The sequence below is a fragment of the Pleurodeles waltl genome, chromosome 8, assembly GCF_031143425.1.
Source record: "Pleurodeles waltl isolate 20211129_DDA chromosome 8, aPleWal1.hap1.20221129, whole genome shotgun sequence".
Classification (NCBI taxonomy): Eukaryota; Metazoa; Chordata; class Amphibia; order Caudata; family Salamandridae; genus Pleurodeles; species Pleurodeles waltl.
In genome coordinates, this window is record NC_090447.1 from 1,192,662,949 (window position 1) to 1,192,675,490 (window position 12,542).

The 12,542-nt window shown below is 45.3% G+C and overlaps 1 protein-coding gene across 1 annotated transcript in view; it reads left to right on the forward strand.

The window, feature by feature from the left end:
• CKAP2 (cytoskeleton associated protein 2) overlaps positions 1-12,542 on the forward strand; it is a 120,963-nt gene that overhangs the window by 57,207 nt on the left and 51,214 nt on the right. Inside the window, exon 4 of the mRNA XM_069205462.1 lies at positions 11,185-12,329. Within this exon, the coding sequence (XP_069061563.1) occupies positions 11,185-12,329 (1,145 nt within the window). The remainder of the gene's footprint in view (positions 1-11,184; positions 12,330-12,542) is intronic.

Below are 12,542 nucleotides of genomic sequence, written 5' to 3' on the forward strand. Positions count from 1 at the left end.
AAGCTAGAAAGATTGCTTATAGAACAGCAATGGAAATAAACAAATGTGACCCAGCTTGTCTGTCTGCAGCAATAATATCAAACCGTGAAATATGCAGGGGGAAGACGAGGAGACATTCGTTTTAAACAAAATGGTTACCAGGTCTAAATTGAGGCCTAGTTAACAAGTGTCTAGAAAACACCCACTTCTACACGTCATACAAAGTTTGTTTCAAAGGCAGTAACACAATTAGTGTTTACATTGGCAATCAAGAGGGATATATTCTGCATGTTGATAATGATGCACAAAAATATGAAAGCACAAACATTTTTAACCTGGGTCACAAGTTTGTTGTGAGAAAGTGGGGGGGGGGTTTAATTCTGCTCAAGTAGCAGCCACAATCCCTGTTAAGGTAAATCATAAACGTCACTAAACCTGTGCTTAACCCTCTGGAGCTTGCCACAAAGCTATTAGGCTTAACTTGGAGGCAATGTGTAAAGTATGCAGTACACAAATAAAAATAAAGTGACAACGCATAAACATTTAAGAAAAACTGAGTAAAATGTAATAAATTAAATGACACCAAAACAATAAAAAATCTAATCAGTAGAAACAGAGTTGTGATTTTTATTTTTTTTATTTTAAAGTCCTTGGTGAAAATAGTGGCAAAAAACACAGCTTTACTTGTGTGTGTCTGATTGTGCTGGACCAAGTTAAAGTGTCAAGTTCAGGCAGACCGTGATGGAGTGAGGGTCAGATACAGGGACCAGGTTTGTTCTTGTGAAGGGTATACCTTTTCAGAGTCCAAATCCACACAAGGAGCCTCAGCCAGAGCTTCACACAAGATGAATCCCACAACAATTTAGAAAAATTGAGTAAATTTTTAATAATTTGACACCAAAACGACAATGGTGTGAATCAACCGCTGATGTTCATTTGGCTAAAAAACATTATCCCCCCCCATGCAAGTTCTTATTTTCTTGTTTAAAAAAAAAATATATACTTTCTAATAGCACCATCAAACATCTTATAGCACAACAAAACGTTAAAGATGTAGCATTGTGGCATGGATGCAGTCTGGTGAATAAATTATAATCTGTATAACAAGGAGACTCATTCAAATCCCGATTGTCTAACTATACTAACATGCAGGGGTGGCTCCTCCGATAAGGCGGAGGGTCGTTGCCCCACTGGATTTGGGGAAAGGAAAAAGAAAATGATAATACTGTGATATTATCATTTTACTGTTCCTGGGTGTAAGGGGCTGGACTGGAGGGAGGGGGCTGGAGGAGGGCTGTTGGAGGGTTTATAAAGCACAAAGTGTGCATGTCTATTTGGCTGGCTGTGTTGGGCCGGCCAAACAGACATGCATACTTTGCATTTTCTCTACCCAGCTGTGTTGCACAGCCGAGAGGAGAACATGCACAAGCTCCCACCCCCAGTCTGGGCGGTGAAGCAGGCCGTTGAGACCAGTCACGATGCTGCTGTCATGCTGGTGACAACAGCGTCGTGATTCGCTGGGAGTCTGTGTGTAGCCCAGAAGAGGACGAAGGGGAGACCAAACGCGTCTTCCCCCAAGGTAAGCATTTAAAAAAATAGATATATTCTTTATATTTACTAAATGTTTTTTATATTTGCTATTCTTGCATGATAAACCGATGGTGGTGGAACAAATTTCGGAGTGGGGGTGCTTACATCAGTGGTAAGTCACTGAAGTTATGGGAACTGTGAAAAAATTCAAGCCTCAAAGAATGAGTAGCAAATGTGTCTGCAGTATGTGGGAAAATGCACACATTCACATTCGTGTGCACACACATCTATACAAACATACAGACAGCATTCAAGACATTTTTTTTAATGCTCCGGTACCTGTGGTCTCACTCATGTATGCTGTGCATCCCAACTTCTGACCGCCCCACCACCTTTTACAATCGATCACTTGGCTACCATCATGGTCACTTTCTTTTCCCCATGTATGGCGAGACATGGCAGACAACAGCACTTATGTCAAAAGTACAGTTTGATTAACTGCACAGGATCCAATTGGAACCTGCACAGTCAATTAAGAGTGTGACTCTAGCCCTACCAACCATCCCTCCCCTTTAGCCCTAAAATAATGTACCTCATTCATTGTGGCTCCAGATTAGGGCTACAGGCACTGAGTGACACACAGAACACATTCGATGCCAGCAACTCTTGCACTGGCTGAAAGCCTCGCTGTCAGCAACACTTCTGTGAGTACCGGTAGGCTTTTTGGCCAAAGTTACGATCTGGTACTGACCAGCCTATTTAAAACACTGGCAGTGACGCAACCAAATGGGCCACAATCCCCCATCATTGTACATCAATGGCTACAAGTAGGATGGAACCAACTGTCCCAGATAAGGACTTGCTCTGCTCCTGCTCTACTTAGTATTAGATAAATCTGCCTGTTCTACCTGAATACACCCAGTGCACTAACCTTGGGATGGACCTTACTTTGTTTTTACCTCTCTGATGCCACATTTCAGTCTGATTCATGTTTCAGACGAGTAGCTTTTTTACTTGGTATCGTTACTTTTATTCCCATGCAATAGCATGGCTACATTCTTACCCCTGTTAAAACCGTCGTTTACACAGCAATCATATTTATGAGTTGTTATAATTAGCACATTCCCACAGTTTCCCCTGATGGATTCTGGCAGGTCAGACCTGCCAAAATTTCCAAGTGAAAAGGTCTTTGCACCCTTTCAAGGTGCAAAACATGTCTTTGTTATACTCAGTTTCTGCTTGTTATGCCTCATTTGCAAGTTAAAAACTTGGATTATGGGGTATTTCTCTAGTCTTAAATACCGCACCCTATGATAAAGACACTTACCATTTTATTCCATTTAACTAGAAATGAGTCTTATTCCATAATCCAAAATATTGTGGGCCTGATTAACAAAGATAAACTTAGACCAAAAGCCTACATTTATGTACTTCGGTGTTCACAAAGGTAAGTTACAAGTAATACCTTTATGTCTGAACTTGGTGGTGGAACCTCTGCACACTGGGAGGAATCTCAGTCCCGAGTGTGGAGATTCTGCCCCAAGTGCAGACGTAAAGATACGACTCGTAACTTACTTTGTGAATACCGAAAAGTAGTAAACTTAGACTTTGGATCTAAATTTAGACCAAAAGTCTAACTTTAAGTTTGTGAATCGGGCTCTGTGCAGTTTTAATGAGATTTTAATGTGACACACATTATCACCGACACTGTAATAACAATCAACTAAAACCACTTTACACACCGTTTATATTACACTTTTTTTTCTACAGCTCAACTAGTGAATACTGAATCCTTACTTTCTAGGACCAAATACCAGAGCAAAAGCTTACAGCATTAAGGAAACAGTTCTACCGGGCCAACATAACATATTGCAATCAGAAAAATAGCTCCCAATTGTACGCAAGAGAACTGTTTTTCTAAGTATTAATTGTAGCATGCTTTGCCACAAAATTAATTTACTCACCCCACACCCAACCGTTGTATGTGGCAGAGCAGTCCTGTGAAGTAAAATGTAGAACTGCAGAGTTTGCAACAGTTTTGTTTTCTCTTGTAAATAGCTCAAAGTCGAGGTACTTAGGTATAGCACTCAATACAGTTCGATACATAATCATCACCAATACCGTTTTTAACAACTACATAAAGGTCATTCCATAATGTGTTCTTTCACAGTACTGCCGTGTTTTATGAAACTGACAGCAGAAATGTGCTCTGAATCAAGGCATACCTTGATAAGGGTACCTACCATGCACATTGATGTTCTCTGAATATTTTACATGCCCTGGCACTGACCAAATCACCATTAGTGTCCTAATATCACATACGTTGTGTTCTTCGTTCTCCTCACCCTAATGACTGATCTTGCACTGCATAGGAGTGCTGGGTCATACATGAAAATGGAAATATGTATGTTATATGGCCTCATTCGCAACGGCAGGGTGGTTCTTGTAGACCTAATTTAATTCTTCATAGGCTCTTAAGTGAATCAAATACACCTTACTATCTCTATTAAAGCAAATTAGATAGAAGAACACTTTTCTACATCCTTTTTTTTTGTGTGCTTAAAGCCATGTAGCCTGCGGGAAACAGAGGATTTAAAACAGATGTTTAGTGAATAGACATTGACAGAGGTGTTAAGTGGAATATTAGTGTGGCTTGTGCTTGGTGCAACAAATTTCAAATGACTTATCTTCTCCGCCACAGCAGTAGCGCTTCCAAAAAGGCAGTGGCTGCAGAATGTGTTAAACATTTCTGATGGATACACCTACCTGTGGATTCCTCACCAAAAGAATTCTCCCCTCGCGCCAGCCTCGATGGAAATTTCTTCTAGCTCTGCACGTCGACGATGACGTCCCAATCGCCCGACTCCACGCGATGCGTATGACGTCATCCAGACAATAAGAAGCCCTCGCCGACGTGCAGACGTCGGTTCCCTTTTTTCCGTGCCCGAATAACGGTTAATTCTTCGAGGCTCACAGGGAGCTACTGTTTCCAACGGACGGTTACGATGTCGCAGCCTAGAAAATCCGGCTTTAAACCTTGTAGCCAGTGCGGGGTCGAATGTCTGTTACCGACCCCCACGAAAACTGCCTCTGGTGCCTTAGTTCCGACCATGAGATCGAGGCATGCGGTTCGTGTCAACGCATGAACCCTAAGGCATTAAAAGAAAGGGAGGCGAAATTGTTCTTGGCCCGGTCCAAGAAGGAGAGGCGTCATAGGAGGGAGTCTTCGTCGAGATCCTCCAGGTCTCGCCACCATCATAGTGGCTCTCGGCGCCGTCATGGATCTCGGCGCCAATCTAGCAAGGGACGGTCCAGATCTAGATCGGCTTCTCCATCGGCTCGGCGTCGTCCGACGTGGGAGATAAGCCCGACCGTCACCCCTCCGCCTCCGATGACCCGACGTCACCCGGGTCGGTCTTTGAGGTCGAGCCTTCCCAGAGGCCTGAAGGTTCTCCTGGCCAGGAGTTACCTGGACCCTCTTCGGCAGCTTTGCCGGTGCAGCAGCAACAGTACCCGGCTTTCCCGACTCCGGGGTCGGATCCTCCAGCGTTTTTGAACGCTATGTATAACATCTTTGCTTCCATGACGCCAGGTGGAAGTCATGCAGGTCCGTCTGGCCCTTTGACCTATGATTTGGGTGTTCCGGCGTCTTACAGGTCGGCGCCGTTCACCCCGTTTATGTCTGCTGCATCTGAAGCGGCGCCGATGCCTACGACGTCGCTCAGGATGGCTATACCTGTTAAGGCGCCGTTGGATTCGCCTCGGATTCGATCGACGTCCAAGAACACTTTGGAGCCGGAGCCTCCGGCTTCGGACGAATCTGAGGTTCGGCGCCGACGAAGATCTTCGGCGTCGGCCGACGCCTTGTCGACTCCAGGCTTGGAGTCAAGACTTAGGTCAAGACGTCTGGCCCTTCGTCTCTTGGAGGAAGAGGAGTACGTGAGGCAACACCTGGAGGAAGGAGAAGTTGTAGAGCCCTCAGGTGACTTCCAGGGACTGGACTCAGCTAGTGGCCTTGACGCTACCCCGGAATGGGATCTGGCTTCCCCTGGAGAGGTCACGGAGGAAGCAGCTTCTTTCCATAAAGTCATCCGTAAGGCTGCAGACTTTTTGGATATTCCCCTTCCTACCACGGAGGTCAAGAGAAATTTATTGACAGAAGTCCTCCATCAGACGTCTGCTTCTGCTGAGCCTCTTCTACCATTCAATGAGGCTCTGCTGGACCCTATTAAGGACATCTGGCTGAAACCTGTATCCACCGCTGCAGTCAACAGAGCGGTGGCTCGGCGGTACAGGACGGCACCTGGGGATCCGGCGTTTCTTTCCAGGCAACCAACTCCGGAGAGCCTAGTGGTCCAAGCTTCATGTTCCTCCAGATCCTCTCCTGGCTCGTTTCCTGGGGCCCCTGCGGACAGAGAGTCAAAAAAGATGGACCATACTGCTAAAAAGACATTTTCATCTTGCAGTATGGCCCTAAAATCATCCAATGCCACATGCATACTGGGGCGTTACATCCATGCCCTTATGGAAGAGGCGAAGGGCCATCCTAATTTGTCCCAGGAGATGCTGTAACTATTAGCGGATGCGACGCAAGTGATCCAGTCTGGATTGGACACTTCGGACTCGGTGGCTAGGGCTATGGGCACGCCCATAGTCTCTAGGAGGCAGTCTTGGCTTCGATCATCAGGCTTCTCGACGGACGTGCAGGCCACACTCCTTGATCTTCCGTTTGATGGGGAAAAGCTCTTCCGCTCTAAGGCTGACTCAGCCTTGGAACGTTTTAAAGAGAGCAGAGCGACAGCTAGGTCTTTGGGACTCCAGTCGTCGGCCTCATCCACCTTTAGAGGCTTTTGGAGATTTAAGGGATTTGGACGTGGTTCCTTTCGAGGAAGATTGCAAGGACCACAACAATCTGCTTCTACCCTGCCTTATAGATCCTTCAGGGGCAGGGGCAGAGTCCGTACGAGAGGAGCCACCTTGCAGCACTCTGCCTCTTCCTCGGGAGAGGTGCAGCAAGGAAAGCAGCCGTAGTCCTCCACCATTCCCTGTCCATTCGTCTCTGGTAGGGGGGAGACTTGCCTTTTTTCTTCCAATGTGGGAGGTCATAACATCGGACTCCTGGGTCATCGACATTGTGAAGAGGGGGTACGCTCTTCCCTTTCGGGAATTCCCTCCGACCTTCCCTCCCCGCCCTTCCTTCTGTTCGGAAGACCATCTTCTCCTGTTACAGCAGGAGGTATTCTCCCTATTACAAAAAGGTGCAATAGAGTTGGTTCCCGAGCAAGAAAGGGGTCAGGGGTGCTATTCAAGATACTTTCTGATTCCCAGAAAGGATGGTCGGCTGAAACCGATTTTGGACTTGAGGATTTTGAATTGGTTCCTCAAACAGGAAAAGTTCAAAATGCTGACCCTCTCACAGGTTCTTTTGGCGTTGAACGAAGGAGACTGGATGGTGTCGGTTGATTTGCAGGACGCGTATTTTCATATTCCGATCCTCAAATCGCACAGGAAGTATCTCTGGTTTGTAGTGGGATCGCAGCATTATCAGTTTGCGGTCCTTCCCTTTGGTCTTACTTCAGCACCTCGAGCCTTCACAAAGGTGATGGCGGTGGTAGCAGCAGAGCTCAGAAGGAGGGGGATAGCTGTGTTTCCCTATCTGGACGATTGGTTAATCAAGGCCAAAACTCCAGAGCTCGTGCGGTACCATCTCCAGTCGATGACTCAATTGTTGTACGACCTGGGTTTTTCAGTCAATGTACCCAAATCTCACCTGGAGCCCTCTCAACGCCTCCTGTTCCTAGGGGCAGTATTGGACACAACATTGAATCGGGCCTTTCCTCCGCCCCAGCGGGTTCAGGACATACAGGCTTTGATTCCAATGTTTCGAAATGGAGCGGTAGTTCCAATCCTCAAGGTCCTTCGTCTGCTCGGTCTGTTTGCTTCTTGCATACTGTTGGTCACTCATGCACGCTGGCACATGAGGGCTCTCCAGTGGTGCGTCCGCAGGCAGTGGTTTCAACACAAAGGGGATCTCGAAGATTCGATAAAGATCTCCAGAGACACTGTGGAGGATCTTCGATGGTGGGCAGCGGTCGACAACCTGTCTCAAGGAAGGCCGTTCTCGCTGCCTCCTCCAGTGGTAACGGATGCTTCCACTCTAGGGTGGGGAGCTCATCTGGGGGACCTGGAGATCAAAGGCCTTTGGTCTCCAGGGGAACAGAAGTTGCATATCAATCTGTTAGAGTTGCGGGCAGTACGTCTAGCACTCAAGGCCTTCCTCCCTTCCATTCGCGGTCAATCAGTCCAAGTTCTAACGGACAACACGACCGCGATGTGGTATATAAACAAACCGGGAGGAGTGGGGTCGTATCTTCTCTGCAGAGAAGCTCTTCGTCTCTGGTCTTTGCTTCAAGACCACAAGATCTGCTTGATTGCACATCACTTGGCCGGAGTCCTGAATGTGCGTGCAGACATTCTCAGTCGACGCAGCTCGGTCAATCACGAGTGGCGTCTTCATCCAGATCTAGTTCTGGGTATCTTCAGGATGTGGGGATATCCGCAAATAGATCTGTTTGCCACACAAGAGAATGCGCAGTGCCCGCTATTTTGCAGCCTCCAGTATCCGGTGCAAGGAGCTTTGGGGGGATGTGTTTCAGATGACCTGGAAGGGTCAGTTGCTTTACGCGTTTCCCCCCATACCCTTGATTTCTCGAGTTCTCAGGAAGATCCGCCAAGACCGAGCCCAAGTCATCCTAATAGCTCCAAATTGGCCGAGAAGGGTGTGGTATTCGGACCTACTCCAACTCTCTCAGTGCCCTCCGCTCCGTCTCACTTGCAGGGTGGACCTCCTCTCGCAGTTGCAGGGGCAGATTCTACACCCCCACCTCCAGAGCCTGCATCTTCATGCCTGGAGATTGAACGGGGTAATCTGAGTTCCTTTTCTCTCCATTCAGATGTGGTGGAAGTTATTTTAGTGGCCAGGCGACACTCCACCAAGTCAATCTATGCAAATCGTTGGGCTAAGTTTACAAGCTGGTGTGGAGAGAATAGTTTAGATCCTTTAAAAGCTGGTTTAGCTGACATTTTGTCATTTGCGCTCTATCTAGCACAGAAAGGTTTTTCATTGGCCACTGTTAAGGGTTATCTGTCTGCACTATCTGCTTTTCTGTGCCTTCCTGATCAACCATCCTTCTTTAAATCACCAATTGTTTTAACGTTTCTAAAAGGACTCACTAATAATTATCCGCCCACACCATTCGTTATGCCTCAGTGGGACCTTAACTTAGTTTTAACTTTTCTTATGGGGGCCCCGTTTGAACCTATGCACTCTTGTTCTTTACGGTTCCTAGTATTTAAAACTGTTTTCCTGGTGGCCATAACATCTGCCAGAAGGGTTAGCAAGCTTCAGGCTCTTACTGTGGAAACCCCATACCTTTCTTTCTTTAAGGACAAAGTGGTGTTGAGGACCAAGGCGGCTTTCCTACCGAAGGTTGTTACACCCTTTCACCTGGGGCAGTCGATTACTCTCTCTTCCTTTTACCCTCCACCTCACCCATCCAAGGAGGAAGGGAGGCTCCACCGGCTAGATCCGTGAAGAGCACTGAGCTTCTACATTGCCAGGACGAAAGAGTTCAGACAGGATGAACAGCTCTTCGTTGGATACGTGGGGAAGAGGAAAGGTAGAGCGGTCCACAAGAGAACGCTATCCAGGTGTCATTCTATGTATTAAGATCTGCTATTCTTTGGCGAAGAGAGATCCACCTGTGGGGCTTCGTGCCCATTCCACCAGGGCCAAAGCAGCTTCATCGGCTTTGGCTAGAGGTGTTCCTGTGGCTGACATCTGCAGGGCAGCGACCTGGGCATCCCTCCATACTTTTGCCAAACATTACTGTTTGGACTCTGAGGTCAGGAGGGATGGCCATTTTGCTCGCTCGGTGCTGCAATATTTCTTGGTTTGACCATTTGGGCACCCGCCACCGGAGGTTATACTGCTTGGGGACTCTATTCTTTTGGTGAGGAGTCCACAGGTAGGTGTATCCATCAGAAGAATAAGTTACTTACCTTCGGTAACGCTTTTTCTGGTGGATACAGTAACTACCTGTTACAGAGACGTTATGTTCATGTCTTAACCACACAACCATAGAAATTCAGCAGTTATAGTCATACTTATAGTTGTATTTGTTAATAAACTGTAGCTCGTAGCCTAAAGTTACTTAACAGCACTAGTTCTATTTTCTTCAGATGAGTATAACTATAACTGCTGAATTTCTAAGGTTTTATGTGGGCAAAGTTAATTATAAAATCCCTGTAACCTGTTTGCTTTTCAGTGAATTTCTATGTTAATTATTTATTACTATATTAAAATAAAAAAATCTTGCAGTAATACAACCACTGCAGAGCATGGAACTTAGGCTGTGTGCTGTGGGGTTTTGCTGCAGGACCTGGCTGCAGGACCTGACAAAATCACTAAAGCCACAATCTGCAGACCTAGATCTAGCTTTATGCCAAATTTGGTCTAATTCCGTTAAGCGGTTCAGGATGTAGCTATGTCTAAAACTTGCAAAGTCCCCATAGACATTATATGGGGGGGGGGGGAGGAGGGAAGGAGTATTTTGCCCCTCCCCCCCCCTTTTTTTTTTTTTTTTCTTTTTCAGCCTCCCGCTTGATGAATCACTAGGAACACTTCCAGACAGCAGACTCTTGTACACTGCTTTTGGAAATTTCCTCAGGATTCATCAAACGGGGCCAAGGTTATAAGAAAAACAAAAACAAAATTCATCTGTGGGGAAAGTTGCTCCTAACTATAACTACCTAGTTGTTTATACTTATGAAAATGGTTAAGCTCTTCAGCTTTCCTCACTGCCTCTGTACAGACACATTCGCTTTTGTCCCTATCCTCAGGCCTTAATTAGGGTGTGAAGAGGCTTCTATTTGGAACGATGGAGCTGGTTGGCTATCAAAAATAGGCAGCGGTTACCATTATAAAAGTAATGTTTCTATCACTTTGTGATCGCAAACTTAACTAGTCACAATTGTCTATTTGTAGTATTCGGCGACAGGGCAAACACCTGTACCATGCTGGCTGGCGTTATCACTTAGGATTGGTTTTATAGTGGTGGTTTCTGAGCTGTTAAGTTTCCCACTAGTACATATGTTTTTAAATGTTCTTTGATAGAATGTGATTCCTCTCCTGATATTGAGCTAGAAACAATTATCTACATCAAAGACCCAAGTTCAGTAATCTCTGAACTGATTTGGTTGACTATTAAAGTTTTAGGACCAACAACGTATATAAAATAGTTTATTTTAAATTAGTTTTCCTCTATCTAGTATTGAGATGAGCTTCCACTTTATTCATTGTCCATAAATACTTATGAAGATTTCATAAAAGAGAGAGCATCTTCAGTCTTGGCCGATCTCTTCCAAGTAAGCTTATTAAAATAGAAAATAATGTAATGGCCGAAATATTGATTTCTCATCAGACTCCATTTGTTTTAAATGAGATGAAAAAATGTTTTTACCCTGGTATCTGGTGTTTCAGTGTTCTTTGTTTCACATTAAAAAAAAATGCTCGTTTCATGCTTTTCGCTGCTATAACATTGAAATGCACAAACTGTCAACATTAAATTATTCTTAGTTTTATACACCTGTTTAATTTTTCTCCCTTGATTGTAGGAAGATAAAGAAAATGCAGAGAAGCAACCTGTTCAGGTGAATCCAGTGGAAAGGAGTGGGACCACTGTACTTCAGACAATTCAGTCTCCCAACTTGTGTGCTGTGATTAGCAAAGATTTTGAGAATCATCGATTAGAGGAAGAAAAGTATCTCTCTTTGGAAAGAAATACTGCAGGTATTCCGCGTAGCCACTCACTGGTAAAATGTACTGCACATAAACATTCAGTGGTGGGCGCAGGCAATGCTGACGTCCAGGTGACCAAAAAAACAATGCCTGATGTCGAGAAGTATAATTCGGATGCCAAACTGAATAAGAAACCTGTCCGTGGAGTTTTTCGTGGAAGAGTAGTACAATCCAAGATAAGCTCATTCTGGAAAGTGTCAGACGATGAAAGCCAGGCAAAGGCTTCGGTTCTTTCTAACAACTTTGCGAATTCCCAGCCTGCAAACAACTTAACTGCTAGTCCACGAAATACTGCACATTTCAAGAATAAATCTTCGTTTAAAGCGTCAAGTTGCCCTTTGGACAAGGCACATTCCGCTGGGGTTTCAAAACGCCCTGCAAAACACTCTGCTTCCACTGTTAAACCCACTGCCAAAAGCCATTGCTCTGTTTCTGTCAGGGCGACCAGTGTGTCGAGCTCTGTTAAACTAAGTAGCACTGCATTTTCTGCACGTGGAACTGCAGCCCGAACTAACAGCTGCTCAGCCTTGGATCAAAAAACGAAGCGCGCCACGCCCACAGAACTGCCCGGTGGTAAAATGCATCCTTCTACATCGTTCAAAGTTTGTAAAGATGTCAAAAGCAATAAGAAGCCGTTATCTGCTGCTGTTGCAGAAATTCCCAGTGGTAAAATGCAGCCTTCTAAATCGTTCAACATATGTAAAGATTTCAAGACCAAAGAGAAGCCATCATCTACTGCTGTTACTGTGGGGAAAAAATCTTGCCCGGCTCCAATAAAACAGTGTCTTCCTACTAGCCAAGGTGCTGTATCTGAAGCTAAGCAGTTTCGTGTCTCAAAAACAAATCCTTTGGCTTCCTCGAGCACCATTTCTGCTCCTTCCCGTCCCAAAACAGTACCTGAAATACTTACTGCTGTTTCTACTAGGTTTGTCCATCCAAAGGAGTCTGCAGAAGAGCGGAGGTAATGGTCTTGTTTTTCACTGAAAGTTTCATTGCTTGTGATGTTGATTCTGTGTGGATTTTTTGGTTTTAGACTACTTTTGGTTTGTCTGGCTTCCTTTGCAAGCCATTATAATAAATACTGCTTTTGAAACCAAGTTAATAACTGCTCTGACGTCAAGTTGGTGAAAATCCGATCCAAAGCCTGTCCTCTAGTGAATGCTGATCGACCACA